Genomic DNA, 16890 nt, shown 5'->3' with positions numbered 1-16890 from the left:
CTCTTCTTCCTAGGCTGGATATTGAACAGATTGCAGGGAGGCACAAACTAAGCAACTCAAAAATATTGGCAAACTATGAATAAAAATGTGCAGCATGTCCTGAAAGCTGCAGGCATTCTTACTCATCATAAAAGCTGAAGCAGCTGGAATCACACAGTGCTGTTAGGAGTGTTACCTTTCAAACAGCAGGGTGTCATGTCTGACTGGTCAGACGGTCTCACCACCGCTTCCACCTTACAGCGGCTCTAACTCATGAAAACATCCACGTTCCGCAGCCGGCTATAAGCCTGCCGAGAGCCAAAGTTTAGCCGGCCCTGTAGGGAATGCTTGAGAGTGGATCAAACAAGGCTTTGTGAAGGGAAGCTGACCTGCAAGCATGCAGTCGGTACGTGATGCAGAGTTCGTGCAAAGCCGGGCCCATTTGCATAAATGTCTTGAGAATGATTGACACTACATAACATAAAACACAGTCTATAGAGAGTAGAGTTTTGGCAGCACTGTTCTGCCACTGTTTGGCTGGTGAAGAAAGTTGAACTGATAAATGAAAGTCATGTGTTTGCATGCTTTCACGGTTCCTCGGAGAGCTCTGTCATCATTATTGACTGGGATATTTTCCATTGATGCTTACGCTTTAGCTAACAGGGAGCACATTTAGAGCTGAACTTACATTTTAGTGGCTTACAAAACATTCCAGTATTACAATAAGCAATTCATGCCATGCAAAAGTAGCATGTGCCAATCTGTAGATTTTAATGTTTTTAATTTGCTCAATATTTCATTGATATTCTAAACATAAACTCTCTGTGCTACATAAACTTAAGAGATGTTTAGTGGTACCAACATATGGTGCATCTGGCTAGCAGACATTACTGTTGGTCCAGGGGGGAAGATTTAGTTCACATTTCCATCTGTTAGAAGCAGATGTTTGGTTAAAAGAATTTATTAAATGAAAGCATTAGTGTTATTGTTTATGAAAATTGTTGCAGTGAGGAAAAGGTGAGCAAGCAAGTCAGATTATCAGTTGTTAAATGAAAAGACAAAACATTTATTAGTTTAACGACGCAAAAGAGGACTGTCATCAAAATAATGTCGACATGGAGGCAAGATTTCTCTGAAGACCTGATCATTGAATCAGAGGAGGTGATCAGCTCCTCAAAAAATACTTATACAGCAATCTTTTATATTACAACTACAAAATTTGTTACATTTCATTGGGATTTAGTTCCAAGACCAGTGCAAAGGAAAGCAAAATTGTGAAGTGAAAAATTATACAATTTCAAAACTTTAACAAATACATTTCTTAAGTGTGGCATGCACACGTTAGAATGGGACCAACTTTTGCTGCACTTGCTGCAGATTTGTTCATCGAGGGAATGGATTGAACTCTGCACTTTGGTTTTCCTCCCGTCTGTACATTCATCTCACCTATTCTTTAAGGGTGACAGGGGAGCTGGTGCTTATCTCCAGCGGTTATCGGGCAAGGGGCGGGGTCGCCAGTCCATCACAGGGCAACACAGAGACGCACAATACAAACAACCATACACACACACTATTTATCCCAAACGCAATAGAGAAAGATTACAATCAACTTACAAGAGTGCGGGAGGAAATCGGACTACCTGGAAAGAACCCACTCATGCACAGGGACAACATGGAACTTCATGCATAATGACAGGGATTTGAACCCAGAGCCTTTCTTGCTCTGAGGCAACACTGATACCAACTGAGTCAGTTCTAGCTAATTGACTTGATCTGATTTAAACCATCCTGTTGTAGGTCTGACTGTACTTTGTTATCCTGCAGCAACATAAGCATCCACTCTTGTTCTTTGCAACCTCTAACAGGATGAATATTGTTTAGCTCTGTCCATCTTCCCATTAGCTTTGACCAGCTTCTCTGTCTCTGCTGAGAAGGGAATCCCCTAAGTATAACACCATCATCACCGTGCATCCTGATGGAGATGGTGTGTTAAAGTTTAGACTGAAAATAGGTGATTTTTTTTGCACTCTTCCTGAAAGTCCAGATTTATGGAGTGCACCAATAGTACCATGCATAATATTTTGTGGATCTCTGTAGCATCTCCAGTATTACCATGAACCTCTTGATTGCTTCTCTAATGCCCTCCTGCCAGGCCTGTCAGTTTAGGTAAATGGCCATGTTTTGGTAGGTTTGCTCTTTCCATTTTAGGAAGATGGTTTGGACATGCTGAACAAGATGTGTAAAGCTTGGCATATTTTTTTTCCAACCCAACTCTGTCTTATTTTTCACCACAACTTTTTTTCCTGCCCTGTCTGCCAAACTTCTGGGGTCTTTTACATAACCAGAGTATGTGTACTGAGATTAAAGTACACACAGATGAACTCTATTTAGTGAGGAGGTGACGTTCGTGTATCATAATAAAAGCTGGCTGAATACTGAGTGCTGAACTTCACTGCATTGTTTGAAAAATAGGATCAAATTGAAATATGTCATTGAATCTGTCTGGATTATTGGATGATTTCCCCCCTCCTCCCCCCCTTTTTTTTTTTTTTTTGCAAAGAACCTGTAAAATTGAACTGAATACAAACGCATACTCTTCACACTTTTCAAACCGACTTTTATTTTAGTTTTATTTTACGATTTTGTGCTATTTTTGTTGCAAGCCTTAGGTGTAACGGTGTGTGTTTGACGTTTCACTTTAAATCCCAATAAATAGATTAAAGTTTGGCTTTGATAGAGTGAGAAAAATTACTTTTGCAAGTCACTGTGTTTGGCTTTAAATGACTTACTTTGAAATAAAACAAGTGCAACCTTTTATCTTTTATGATTCCCCCCAATTGCATAATTGTTGTGCAAATGATGAAGTGTTTCCAGTCGTTGTGTCCAAAGATTTCAATTGGTGTGTTGTGGCTTTATGGCCAATAAAAAACAGTGGCACCTTTGTTAAAGCCATCAACTCTTGTTGCAAACCATGCACACAAATGCCCCTCCATCTGCAAGCCTTAGGTGTAACGGTGTGTGTTTGTGTGTGTGTGTGTGTGTGTCTCGTCAGCGTTAATCTGCTTGTGTTTAGTTGCTGGTTCCCACCTAATGGTTCCTTGTCAGGAGCTCATTCCAGTAATTATTCTAAGCACAAAGGATCTCCATTCCTCCTCTCACCTACCTGAAGATGGATGGACCGAGAGACTCGTTCTCACCAATATTGCTGCCCCCTCTGGGATGCCACCCGCCCAGCCTCTCATCAGCTCTCTGCCTCCTTATCCTATGTACGGCAAGAATGCAATTTGTAACACTCTGTCCCAGCCTCCTTATTTCTCTCCTTCTCCTTTCGCTCTCTATCTGGAGGTAATGACTTCCATACGTTTTCATATTGCAAGTGAAAGGGGGAATGGTCTGAACAGAGGAGAGGGTGGAGGAAATCTATAGATGAGCTTCTGTTAAGTGTCTCCATATGTCCAGCAGCCAGCGCCGGGGAGGAAAGAGGCTTGGCCAGCTCGGGGGAAGAGGAACTGCCTCGGCTGTTTGACTCCTTTCCACAGCGTGATAACAGACAGACGGTGTCTGAATCCACCCAGCTGCAGACTTACACCTCTGCTCCCTAGTCTGCTGTGCTCACAGTAATTCTATCCAATGACTCCCACCTCCAGCTTAGTGGGGGGAAAAAATGCCTTTGCTTGCAACCCATGGAAATTCTGACCAAGATGAAAAACTGAGAGAAGATACAGTAGCTCACTTTTCCAAGCCATCTAACATGTTTTGGGCTTTTTCGTTTTTGCCTGAGAGGATTTTTTTCCATGCTCAGCATTTCATTCGCGCTTCACTCAAGCACCTGGTTGAAAGGAAAACTCTTGGATTGATATTGAAACTTTGATTGCTCAAATATTTCCACTTTGTCACTGCTTGCAATTGTGATCCTCTCAAACCACCAGCAAAAAAAAAAAAAAAGAAAAAAGAAAAAGTCCTCTTTTCTCCTGTGCGTTAAACTCCCTTGCATGATGCTAACATTTCAGATTCCTGATTCAAAGCATTTCAGGAAAATATGTAGATAGAGCGGTCATCATTTATTGAAGGATTAGGAAGAAGATAATCCACATGCAATAACTTTACCTGCAACACAGACACAGTAGGCACCTTTACTCAAACCAAAAGGACCTGCCAGGCTGAGCTGTACAGTGGAATGAGAATAGCACACGTGTAGCATGTAGCATTAACTCCTCCTTTGACCAAGGGTCTTCCAAATCATCCACATGATCATCATCACCATGTGTCCTCCTAAGTCATGCTTTTCTTTGTTTGCAGGGCCCTCCTGGTTCTCATGGAAACCCTGGTCGACCCGGACCGCCCGGAGTGAAGGTGAGGACATAAGTGTCTCCGATTACGTTAACACAACATTTTGCAATACGCACCACATTAATGTGATCCAGATTACTCCTGCTTAGGTTTTTTTTTTTTCCCAAGTTGAAGATGAAGCTGATTGCAGTTTGGTTTCAGGTTCTACAATCCAACTTGAAATTGTTCTCAAGTCTGTCATTCCTTTGAAAATATGGCTTCTAATGAAAGCAGTCTTGTGCTCTGAATGCAATTATGGTTATAAATGACAGGATAATACTGGGGAATATTTTTATTCCTCCTCATCAAAAAACAAAGAGAAAAAAACTGGAACTGATCATATTTTTCTGACAGTAAGCATTTCCTTGTTTTTCGTGCAAAGGACCACAATGACGCTCTAAAATAATTACATCAGGGTTTTTCAGGATTGTTTTAGTTAAGCAGTTGTTTTAGTCTATTAAAACATTGCTAGCCCATTTTTGTAAATACTCTTATGTGGACGTCTCTTGATCTGTGTCCAGTAAATGTGTTGTACATCTGTCAATATATGCGTGCCATGCAAAATCTGACTCAGAACTGTATGAGAAAATTAGTCAGCTCTTGGGAAGAGTAACATTGCTGCATGTTTGTGCCGTTTGTTGGATATCTTACCAACAGGAACTGCAAACCTTTATTCTGAACTATATAGTCAGAACTGAGACAGATCAGATTGTTTGTATGATCGTTGAATCATGAGATATTTATAACTTATAGAATGATCAGCTTTTGATTTACATGATCAATTAAACACTCTTGTCTGGATTTTATAGCTAAATCGCTGTCTAAAGTGTTCACAAGCTTTTGAGACTTTAATGTGAAAATGTTACCAGAAAATAACAATCAAATATGTCAGAGAGGAAAATGTAAAAAGTAAAAAAGCTGTAATAACCTTGCATATAGGTGTGCACACCCTTATACTAATATTTTGTTCAGTTAATCTGATTTATTTAAAACATCCTATCTTGTTTAGCTCATCTGTTTGATTTTCAGGACTGTCTTTTATTGAAATCAAAGAATCAAAGTGATGTAATTGTACATAGGTATCAGTCAGGGGAAGGAAACAAAAAATAATTGCAATATTACAATAACCTGCTGTGTTCTTCTTTGGTCAGAATGAAGAGGTAGGGTCACAGTACAAGAAAGAACCATTTTATTTAAATGAAAACATAGTTTATTTGTTAAAATCTCTCACAATGTGTTATGGTCCAAAGGAACCAAACTGCATGTGTTGGGCCATAATCCCAAATAGTGCTACGTGTGTTTATGTAGATCTGCCTCACTAAAAAGATCACCACTGAAAATAAAACAGGGTATTGCTGTGGGGGTCACCTTTCTTCAAATAAAATACATTTTTTTGTTAAAGTGGATTAAATTATGGAGAATTCAAAATGCTGCGTAGTTTTGACTCAATTTTTTTTTAGAGATCTGCTTGAAGACTGAAGAAGGTTTTAGTATTGTTTTTATCATGTAAGTGTATCAAAAATAATGGGTTTTCTAGAATGATCAATATAAGATATTAATTGTTTCATTAAATGTAGAAAATATGTGGAAATTATTAATCATGACTTAATTTTTTCAGATCCCAAAAACCTGTAGCTTTAACAGGGGTGTGTAAACTTTTGAGAGCCGTGGCATTTTTACATTCTGCCTGCACCAATGCAACAATTAAGATACTTAATGTTTAAATTAGTTCTAATAGAGGCTAATTCAGTTTGTCCTTCATCTGTTGAAGTGAGAATGACTTCCACTGGTGTCTCTAGTTAACGTGTGTGTGTATTTTGATTTGTGTTCTTGCATTTTGAAACATCTAAAATTTAGTGCCCAAAGGTTTAGCAAAAGTTTATTGTGTGTGAACATCTAAAAACTCAGAATATTGTGGTTCCAAGCCAGCAGCAAATTACAGTTGCACTGGTGTTGTTTCTTCTTTTAAGGTTCTGTTGTCTTGCTAAACCGATTATTGTTCTGTTTAGGGATATTTTGAATGGATTTCATGCATTTTGATGCATGCATATTCTTGTATCTCCTCCTAAGTTTGGCTTCTCTGTTCGCTGCTTTTGTCCTTGGAGGTCATCATTACCTCATCTTGTTCTTAATTCAACTTGGCACCGCTCGGTACTCCTCGACAGCAACTCAAACTCTTTTATATACCCCTTAGTTCTCTCTGTTCCTTGTTGGATTCTTGTTGTTCTCTGCTTGTCTGCCTGCCACATTTTACTCTCTCAGGAAATCCATGCTCTACACTGACCTTGTATACTGTGCAGTTGGAGTCTTCTTCTTTTTATTTAGAGCAGCCGTAATATTCAAGCCAGAAAGCATGCAAGGAGTTGAGAGAACACTGTGGTTTAAAATGCAGTTCAAATGACTTGCCTGTTCTTGATTCACTAAAGTTCAGGGAGTTCAATGATGGCATTGTTATACCAAAATCACTAACACCTCTTTTAAAGATGTACAAAAAGCTAGAGGATTACATCTGTCCCAGTAAGTTTATTTTGTCTGTAATATTAATCTGAGTCATTAAAGATAAAGGGTTTCTCTATACCTGCAAATTATTGCTTCATTAAAATTAGTCAAATTATATTTTATTTATTCTAGAAGAGCAAGAAGCTTAGAACTGAATTAAAATAACACTGCATTTCATCAGCATTACCCTATTCACTCCCCAAGAATGTGGTGGGCACTGCTGTCTCTGTCCTTTTATGACCTCATCAGAGTTTCTGCAGGTCAGCGTCAGTGTGAACCTACAAAATGGTTAAGAAAGCTACAGAAATGTATCACCTTAAACATGCACTGCTTCATAAAGTTCGTATTCACTCCCTGTGGAGCCGTTTGCTGAAGCGCTAGGCTAATGTTAGCAGGCTTTTTCCTTGTTTTGATAACAGATTCATAATCTGTCTCATTATATTTTTAAGGTGACAACAATAAACTTGAGTCTTTTAGCTTTTTTCGGTCACTGTTTAGGCTTTATGTTTAAACAGGTTTGGTGAGTTTTTTTATATTTATAGTTTTTTCTTGGGGAACACCTGCCTTACTTGAATTTATTTATTATTACTATTCATTAGTAGTATTAAGATAATAACATATTTTTAAATGAGGGCAGTGAGGCAAAATTTTTGTCTTAAAACAATATTTGGTTAAAAACGGTTAAATCAAACTTTTTAAATGTGTTTTTGATAAAATAGCCTGGATGTTATACAATGTTATATGGTATAAATGAGGAACATTTTCACAGCAGGAGCCTTAAACAGGATAAACCAGATATTGTAAATGAATAAAGGAAAGGAGCCTCTTTCCGTGTTTTTGTGTCTTAGTCATCCAGTGTTTGTGATTTTGCTCACTTTGCATTTTTGTGGTCAACCCTTCTTGGCTTTCTGTTGCTTTCTGAAAAGGTCATTCGTTTCCTTTCTGGGAGAAACTAGCATTTTAGCTTTTTTTCTGTCTTACTAATTTGCATGAACCCAACACAGCCTGTATTCCAGCTGAGCACTTCTGTCAACAGGGAGGCATTTTTTAGCTCCATAATATTTTAGCCTGCCATAAGAAAGAGAACGGTCCTCTAGACAATATCACTCAGTGAGTGATCAAAAAAAAAGCACATTACATTTCTGCTTTTCAAATTATTTCTGGCTGAAAAATCACAATTAGCAGGTTCTTTGGGCTTATTTAAACAGAACGTGCTCTTCTGTTGTTCATGGATATTTGCTAAGCCAAGCAATAAAACCGTGACTTGATTTAATTTGAAGTATTTGCACACAAATTTCAAACTGCAAACTGTCAGCTTGAAGACAGATCTCTGGATTTATAAAACTGACCCACACAAACAAAATCGTATTGTGTATTAAAAGAACTTTATCTCCCAGATTTCATTATTATGTAATCATGATATATTTTTGACTGGGTCAGTTTTCAATTATCTGCTGCTATAAGTAGGATGTCTTGCAGTTCAGCCATGCTCTTTCCATTCCCAGATGATAGTTAAAAAAAATGCTGTGCAAGATTTCCAACATTAGGAATATTACTTTATAACCTAATCCTGCCTTAAGTTTCATCACAACTTTATACCTGACATGCTAAGTGCTGTCTTTGGTTTTCAAAATGCTGTTTGATCACTCATACAAACTCCTCAGGTTTCCACAGACGAGAGATAAAATTACATACAAGTCAACTCTTTTTTTTTATCTGAGGGAATTGAATTATTTATTTATTTTGTTTTAAGATATGAGAGAAAAAATCCACTGAATACAAATACTTGCCACAGTGTTTTTTTTATTTGGAAAATTAAATTTTGTGAAATTCTTTACTGGTTTGTGTTGGTCTGTTTCAGAAAATCATAATGAAATGTTTTGAAGTTGAACTGTAATTTCACAAAATGTTGAATATTTCAAGGCTTCTAAATATTTGCAAGGCATTGTAAAAGTTCATTGAACAACTGCATTGACAATGATTGAATTACGCAGGATCTTTAGATACAAATGTTTACCTCTCCTGACATAAACATTTTGGACAACATATTTGAGCTGAATACCGGCTAGGAAAACAATGAAGTATGCATACGATTCGAAGCTTTTCAGATTTAGTTTTTGTTGCAACTTCAGTTTTGTTTCTTGACATTTATGAGTAAGGTAAACACAAAGTGGGGCAAAACTGTGAAGTATAAGGAAAAGGGTGTGCAGTTTTTAAAATTTTAGACAAATGCAGTCTGAAAAGCATTTATCTAAAATCTGATGGTGTTTGTTTTCCATCAAACCTCTCAGGCCTTCGTGGAACAGCTGCTGTAGTGATGTTAAATTACACACAAATGAACATCTGTAGACAGTTTGTTGCATTTATTTTACTGAGTGGCGTTAGAGTAAGGGGAATTGATTTCAAGAGCACTTTTCCAAGTTTTTTTTTCAAGGAATACATATATTTTTAAAATCATTTTTCTTGCATTTCACAACTATGTGTTACTTTGTGTTATTCTGGTGGAATTTCATGCAGAATTTACAAAAGCAAATCGGGATGAATGGAGATTTTTGTGTCAGTTTCATCAGCCAAAGATAACCCACTCATGAACCTTCTCAGCTGCAGGATTGTGTGAAATTCATCACAGTACAGGACGGTGAACTTCCACAGTTGTGTGATTTAATTCCAGCCAACTCAACCCTGTAGCGTTTTTATTCGTGTTTCTGCTTTGCGATAAGCACTCACACAGGAAATGGTCTGGTCCTCCTCGGAGCTGTTGTGTTGTAATTGCTCAGATTACAGGGAGGCTCCTTCACCAGACACACTGGACCTTGAATGCTGACCCAGACCGCTCGGCCAGGATTCCCACTGCCCGAAAAGGGAGAAGAATGTTCACCATTACTCCCCATCTCTTCTTGCTGGCTTGTTGTAAACTGAGTTACGGGAAGGAATAAACTGACTGCTCGTTTGTGTAAATACAAGCACTGGACTCCTCCAATAAGTACAATGAACTCATTACACTGTAACAGTGTCAGTAGAATGTAAACAGCAAAGTTTCCTGCTCCTTCTCACAGGAAATATTGTTGCAATGCAGGGAATATTCAATAAACACCAGCTCCTGTTTGAGGAAATATGTTGTAAATTTTGAAAACATAATAATTCTTTGTTGTTTATTTTGTAGGGACAAAAAGGAGATCCTGGAATGTCACCTGGTCAAGCCCGGAAAGGACAAAAAGTATGCAATGGTACCATCTTTAAAAAAACAACTTGACGTTGTTATGACATAATCATGGTTCGTTGTGTGTGACCTAATTGATATTTCCAGGGAGAACCTGGAATGATCGGCCCACCTGGACCGCCCGGCCAAGACGGACAAAAGGTAAAAACATTAAAAGTTAACAGATCTTATGTGTGAGTAAGATTTCTGAGCCTAGTGATATAATTTCAGTCATAAGAAATGAATGTTCTGCTTGTTGAAGTTAAGTGAACATACACTGCGAAAGGAGCTGGTGTGGAAGCTGAATGATCATAACATACGAATGAACGATCACACCTGTAGAAAGTTTAAACAGCATTTGCTGCCTCACATGTAATACTGTAATACATCGTCAGTATTACAGGCCTCTGGTTTTCTAAAACATCTCGACTGAAGTGGATTACTGGGTGAAAAGTTTTACCCGCCGTCTCCAAACGTTATGTCACTCGTTCCTTGGAGAGCTCTCCTCTGAAAAGTAGGACAAGTTTGGAATGTGTCTCAGTTCTGTGATGTGATTCTTCTCATGATGTAAAATATTTGACTTTCTCTGCATACTGCTGAGTTGTTGCTGCAGAGAGAGAGAGAGACTTTTTGCAGCAGTGTCCTCCATGGTGTTATTTTGTCGCTGGCCTTTTCCCAAGCCCTTCACAGTAATTACAGACATCAATAGAGGATATGCCTGTTGGGGTTTTCTACCAAGCATTATAGGAAATGACTAATTTTGTTTTTGCATTAAGGTTTTTTTTTTCTAAATTAGTTTTTTTAATTATTCATCTTTTTTTGCTTACCTATGTGTAAAGAAGCTCAGTTCTTACGAAAGTTGAAAACCTTTTTAAAAGTAACAAAGTTGACCAAAGTCTTTGTTAGTTAAAACACATGCAGTAACAAACAAACATAGTAACATTTATAAAAGGAAAACGAGCAAAAACATAGAGGACAATACATAAAATGCCTGTTAGGAGTCAAACATAAGTCCCAATAAAAGCTGGTGTACATTAAAAATAAGTTTAAAAGTCTGATTAGACTTTTCAATATCAATTGTCAGGTTATTCCAGAGTCTCTTTGTTTAGATTTCAGCTGTGCTGAGAGCATCTGGTTGGTGATCCTGTGCTCCTTTAGGGTCAGACAGGTCAAGCAGCTGGACCAAGCCGTCATAAACTTTAAAGTAAAACAAAATAACGAGACGATCAAGTCCAAAATATGGAGTATTTGTTAAAATTTCCTAAAGCAAGAGTGTCTTTCTTGTAACTGTGCCCCTCTGCTTTTCTAATTTTGAGCATTTTAATTTCAAATCTGTCTATAAACATTTCAACTACAAGGATATAAGACATAGTTCTTCCAAAAGGGAGCCAGATGATCAAATACAGTATTCTTATGTACCCTGTTTTCACTTAGTGTTTAAAAATGATGTGTTATCCAACCACTGACATCTTGTAGACAGATAAAGAGAGCATCCAAGATGGGGAAACAAGCATATGATTTAAAAAAGAAATAAACCTGGATATCATCAACATAAAACAGAGTACTATATTCCAATTTTTCCTCTCCAACTAAAACAAACAAAATAAATCATCTTGGTTGTGCTGAAGATTAGCATATACCTCCTTGCTTGCAGCTGTGTTTGCTCGCAGTAATTTAGTTTTTTTGGATTATTCCCTGTGACAGAAAGTTCCTATAAAGCTAAATCTTGCTGCACCTGAAGCATTTGCTCTGTAGTTGTCCAAGCAGCCAGTAAATCTCTGGACCACTTCCACCTGATAGATCTCTTACACCGAGACGTCCAAGTCCAGCGGAACGATGAGAAGGAAGAGAGGTGAGGATGTTAAGTTGTTAACCACAGGAGCAGGATTTCCAAATACAATAATTGTGTGTGAAGCACACTTATACAGCTAAATGAAGGTCACAGAGGGTGAAAAATATCCAATTTAAAAGAGAAATAAATCTGAATGTCATCAGCATAGCAATCAACAAAATGTTTGCACTTCCTGCTTTGATTTGATTTGAGTTGATTTATCAGAAGTTTTAGTTTATGTATTCTTAATCAGTTTGTTGAACATTTAAATGAGTAATATTTCTGCAAGAATGTTGGTCATTTTGTTGGATTCCTATGGTTGCTTGATTTTTACACAGAATTCAAATTTTCTAAAAGATGCAGTTTAAACACAGAAACATTCCCTTTGATTCTCCTTCTTATTAAAATGCTTTAATGGTTCTCATTAAAATATCCTCACTCACTTTCTCCCAATCAAATTAAACTTTTCGTTTTTACAGAGCTTTCCTAGCTGGTAAAATACGCTGTTATTAAGTATGTGAAGAGTTAAAGCTCTTCAGACATTTGGTTATTTTTGCCAGTAGGCTGAGAATTGAACTGAAAGAGTCTGGTGGATAAAATGAGACAGAAGAAGGGAAACTTTCAGTAAGAGAAACGCAGATCTTTTGCAAAACAGCATAAATAATTATGACTGAAACTAAACTTCTTTTTAATTACGCTGGAGGGTTTGTGTCTTTTGAAAGCTGCTGTCAGAGTCAACCCTGAAGGAGACGGAAGCAAATAAAAAGAAAAGGTTGTTGTGGGGTGAGGATTTAGATGCTGCATCCGTGGTAATTAAAACAAAAAGCTTGACAAATCTTTGTCATTAGCTTTCTGTTTTCATAGAGAAACTTTCTCGAGCTACTTTAAATCTATCCTCGGCATAATGAGGTCTTCATGAGTTCTCCAGCCATCTGTTACGCAATCAGACGTTGCTGACAGGAAAAAAGTTCTTCCATTTAAGAACGTAATGGGAAGCGTTATGTTAAAAAAGAAAGAATTGCGTCTTGCGTTATGACTCATGGAACATGGAACCATGGGAAAAGGCTGATAATCTCCTGAGTGACTCATGGTCAGCGTGGATATTTACTGGACATGGAGCAGCTTGTTATTGCTACTACGGTCCTGTCGGCTGGGTTTCTCAATCCACTGTTACAAGCCTGCGTTAGCCTGTAAGAATTCAACTTTGCACAAGGATCAGCTGACAGCCATTCAGCGTATTACAAGTCTTATCCAGCTAATTAAAACAAGACAGATCCACTTGGCTCTGCGCAAGGCCACCAGACACCTCCTTGCTTGCAGCTGTTTCTACTCTCAGGATTTTCTTTGTTTAATCATTCTCAGGCACACAAAGCCCCCCATAAATCGGAGTATCGCTGAAATTCCACCAGATGCAGATGAAACTCAAGCATTTGCTTTCTAGCTGTCCAAGCAGCCAGTGAAACTTTGACCCAGTGCAGCATGATAGATCTCTTATTACTGAGTTTTCTGCTCAGAAAGTGGCCCACTGCCAAAAAAAAGTCTTTCCTCACTGTGGGAAATGTGTAACGATGTAATGGGAAGGTTGCCGGGGAGTCATTCAGTGGTCTGAGCTGTAAAATAGGAAAGGACTCGTGTATGTGTGAGTGTGTAAAATCCAAACACTGTGGAGAATATTACCAATTCTGGACCATAGAGTCCTTTATACAGCCAGCTTCAAATTTTGGCAGACTGAAATAAAACTGTATTTTTCATGAGGTGTGCAGTTTTTCTTCCCTGCCCTGCTCCCCAGTTTTGCAGAGTCAAAGCTGTGTTTGCTGATTGATTTATGAAAGCGAACAGAGAGAGGCCTGCCTGTTGTGGCTGGGGGTTTGTGTCACATTGAAAATAAAAAATCTGTGTAAAGAATAATGCATTATTTGTCTGACAGGTGTAGTCTGTTTCTTCTGCTGTAGACGGGGGAAACAGCGAAGCTGGCCCAGTTTGCTGCTGGCAGCAGGGTTGCTCTTTTGTGATTCAAATCGATAAACAGCAGCTTGAAGTTGTTCACATTTTGTCACATTACAAACTCAAGCTTCAGTGTGATTAGTGGGGATTCATGTGATCAGCCAATGGCTCATCTGCACATCTAGAGACAGAGATTTTTGACTATTTATCTTTTTCAAAAACAGATCAAGCTGAATCAGATTTATTTGATTGTCTAAAACAATTGTTTTCAAGTGTTGCCAGACATTTCGGCCAGACTGCATTTGAACTTTGACTGGTCCATTGTACAGGATTTGATCTTAATTAGTCAATTATAACTCTACCATGTTGGCTGTAATGTTTAGTTTGTTTACACCTTGTTCCACATGTTTGCTGTGTCTTCTACATGACTTGTGGCAAACTTGTTCATCCTGTGGCTTTCATTCAATGTTGGCTTTCTTGCCACTCTTTAAAATTGTCAGACTTGCTAATTATTATGTTGATAGACTTTGCAGCCCAGAGTTGCCACCACGAGGCACATGGTGACCTAATGATGCTTTAACCTCCACGGCTTCCTCCCTGAACTGTTTGCTGTGTTCCTTGGTCTGCATGATGCTAATTGTTCATTAATGATCTCCAATAAACCTCTGAGGCCTTTATAGAACATCTGGACTAAAAATGAGATTAAATTACACACAAGCAGACTCTACTCAGTAATTAGATGACCTCTGACCTTAGGATTATCAGAAAAATTAGGGTGAATACAAATGCACAACGGCTGTTTAGATTTTTACTTGAACGGAAGTGAATACCTTGTAGCATTTTCCTTTCACTTCACAATAATGCACTCCTTTGTGTTGGTCTGTCAAACAAACAGAAGTGCAGTTGTAATGCGTCAGAATGTGTGTAAGTTAAAGTGACAGGAATCATTTTGCAAGGTTCTGCATGCGCAAATGAAACCTTTTTCCCCCCTTTGTTTTCTGCTTCACATTTGCTCACAAAAAACACTTTCTAGTTTTCCAAATCACTGCATCATTTTATCTGTTTGCAGATAAACAGCCAAAAAAAAAAAGAGATGGACTGTGTACAATTTGTCGAAAGTAATTAAAATTCTTGGCACCTTGAAAAGAAACAAAGAAAATTGTTGCTACTCTTTCAGTGTGAGGAAAGTGTGGAATCATTTGTGAAGCTCTTTTAAAAGATTCAGGCCCAATTTCTTGTTTTGGCCTTGCACCTCCATTTCGATGGATTACAGTGCCTCTTTTCTTTTGGGGATCAAGGAGAAATGGTCATTCGGCTGTTTAAATGGGCCCACAACATCCCGACCCAAGGACTCCTTTCAAGAGGGGCACCTCATTCTTGTCGAGAGGAAAAGTAAGGCCATGTGGGATTGGTTATTTTTTTTATACTCTTAGCAAACGCTTTGAGTATCTTTGTGTTGTAAATGGCTTTGATTGGCTGATATTGATCTATTTTTTCAGCTAAATGTATTCTTGCAGTGAGTAACTAAAAATGAAATGACCTTTTATCTTATTCTGAGAGATCGACCTGTCAGGATGATTTTTCTCAACAGCTTCCTGCCTGTCAGTCTCGCTCAGCTTCAGACTTTCAGATCTGCCTCTGTGTCCATCAATATTAACTTTCGCTGTGAAGTCAAACTATTTTCAAACCAAACTTACCTCTCAATCAGCACCATTTTACTGTGAAAGGCTGAGACAGCCATATGGAGGGAATAAAAGTTGGTGGTATGAGTGTTTTAGAGCTTCCTGGCCTTCCATAAGCATACTATGCACGCCCGACATATGCTTCCTCTTCTTGGAAGCAAAGGCTATTAGACTAGAACAGCTTGCAGCTTATATAAACTATCCTGCATGTTGTGTGTCTGTTGAATATGATGAACAGGACCAGCTGAGTAAATGCTGATGTACTTCATCATTTAGATCAGCTGGAGGAGTGACGTGTGAGCTGCACCTGACTGGACTTGCTTGAAATAACTCCATGACGTTGGTGTCATAAGTACAACAAAATTTTTAAAGGCAAGTTTATGCTTCTCAGGCGGCTCAGCTGCAAATAAACGACGCAAGGTTTTATCTGAACCTGCAGTTCACAATGAATCTCTGTAGATATCAGAACCAAGTCGAGTTTATTTGTATATTTCAGTGACAAGGCAGTGCTTTCCATCATAAAAACATCAAACATGAGTTACAAAACAAGCAATAAGCATTACATCTTGTCAAATGCCATCATCAAAATCATTAAGCAAATGTACTATGAATCAAAGGGAACTCTGAGCAGGTGGGTTTTAAGCCTTGAGTTAAAAGAACTCATTGTTTCAGCTGTTTTCCAGTTTTCTGGAAGTTTGTTCCAGATATTAACATGCTGCCCAAGCTAATCTGATAAGTGGGTTTCACACATTCAGTGTGTGAAAACATGCAATATGTGACAGAGCTAATGAATGTTACAAGGATGATATGACTTGAGATAAACAAAGGAATACTGAAATGGCGGTTTAGGTGTTTAAACTGTGTAATTTTACTCCTACTAATAATAATACCAACAAAGAAGAGGTACAGGATGGTGCAGTGTTGCCTTGCAGCTAAAGTTGGGTTCTGTTCCTGGCCTGAGGTCTTTCTGCATTCAGTTTGCATATTTTCTGTGGATATTTCAGCCACCTCCCACACCCCAAAAATAGCATATTAGGCAAATTGGTCTCCACTTATTTCCCTTGGGAGTAAGTGTGTGTATATGGTTGTCTGTGCTGTGTGTGTGCCTCTGTGTGGCCCTGTGATGGATTGGCAACCTGTCTGGGGTCTACTTTACCTTTGGTCCAATGACAACTGGGCCCTGCATGGATAACTGGGTGTAGATAATTGATGGATGGAACAGTAAAGGCATAACAGGACATCTGGAAGTCCTCGTAAAACATTTGCTGCTGCTTTAGAAACATCACCAACAATTTATTGCCACAGGGAGCATGAATGCTTGGTATGCATTGTCCAAGTGGTTCTTTCTGTTATTCATACTGATGACAGCGGAATGACAGTGCAATCCTGCTGTGAATTTACCTTTAAAAATAAATACCTGCATGCAG

General features: G+C 38.4%; 1 protein-coding gene across 1 annotated transcript in view; it reads left to right on the top strand.

The window, feature by feature from the left end:
• col27a1b (collagen, type XXVII, alpha 1b) overlaps positions 1-16890 on the top strand; it is an 84905-nt gene that overhangs the window by 15547 nt on the left and 52468 nt on the right. Inside the window, exons 5-7 of the mRNA XM_015045063.1 lie at positions 4279-4332; positions 9971-10024; positions 10115-10168. Of these exons, the coding sequence (XP_014900549.1) occupies positions 4279-4332; positions 9971-10024; positions 10115-10168 (162 nt within the window). The remainder of the gene's footprint in view (positions 1-4278; positions 4333-9970; positions 10025-10114; positions 10169-16890) is intronic.

Source organism: Poecilia latipinna, unplaced genomic scaffold, assembly GCF_001443285.1.
Source record: "Poecilia latipinna isolate Pla-1442-1.1 unplaced genomic scaffold, P_latipinna-1.0 Scaffold705, whole genome shotgun sequence".
In the NCBI taxonomy this organism is placed as follows: Eukaryota; Metazoa; Chordata; class Actinopteri; order Cyprinodontiformes; family Poeciliidae; genus Poecilia; species Poecilia latipinna.
The sequence above is the reverse complement of the archived record's forward strand: the minus strand, read 5'-3'. Positions and strand labels throughout refer to the sequence as shown.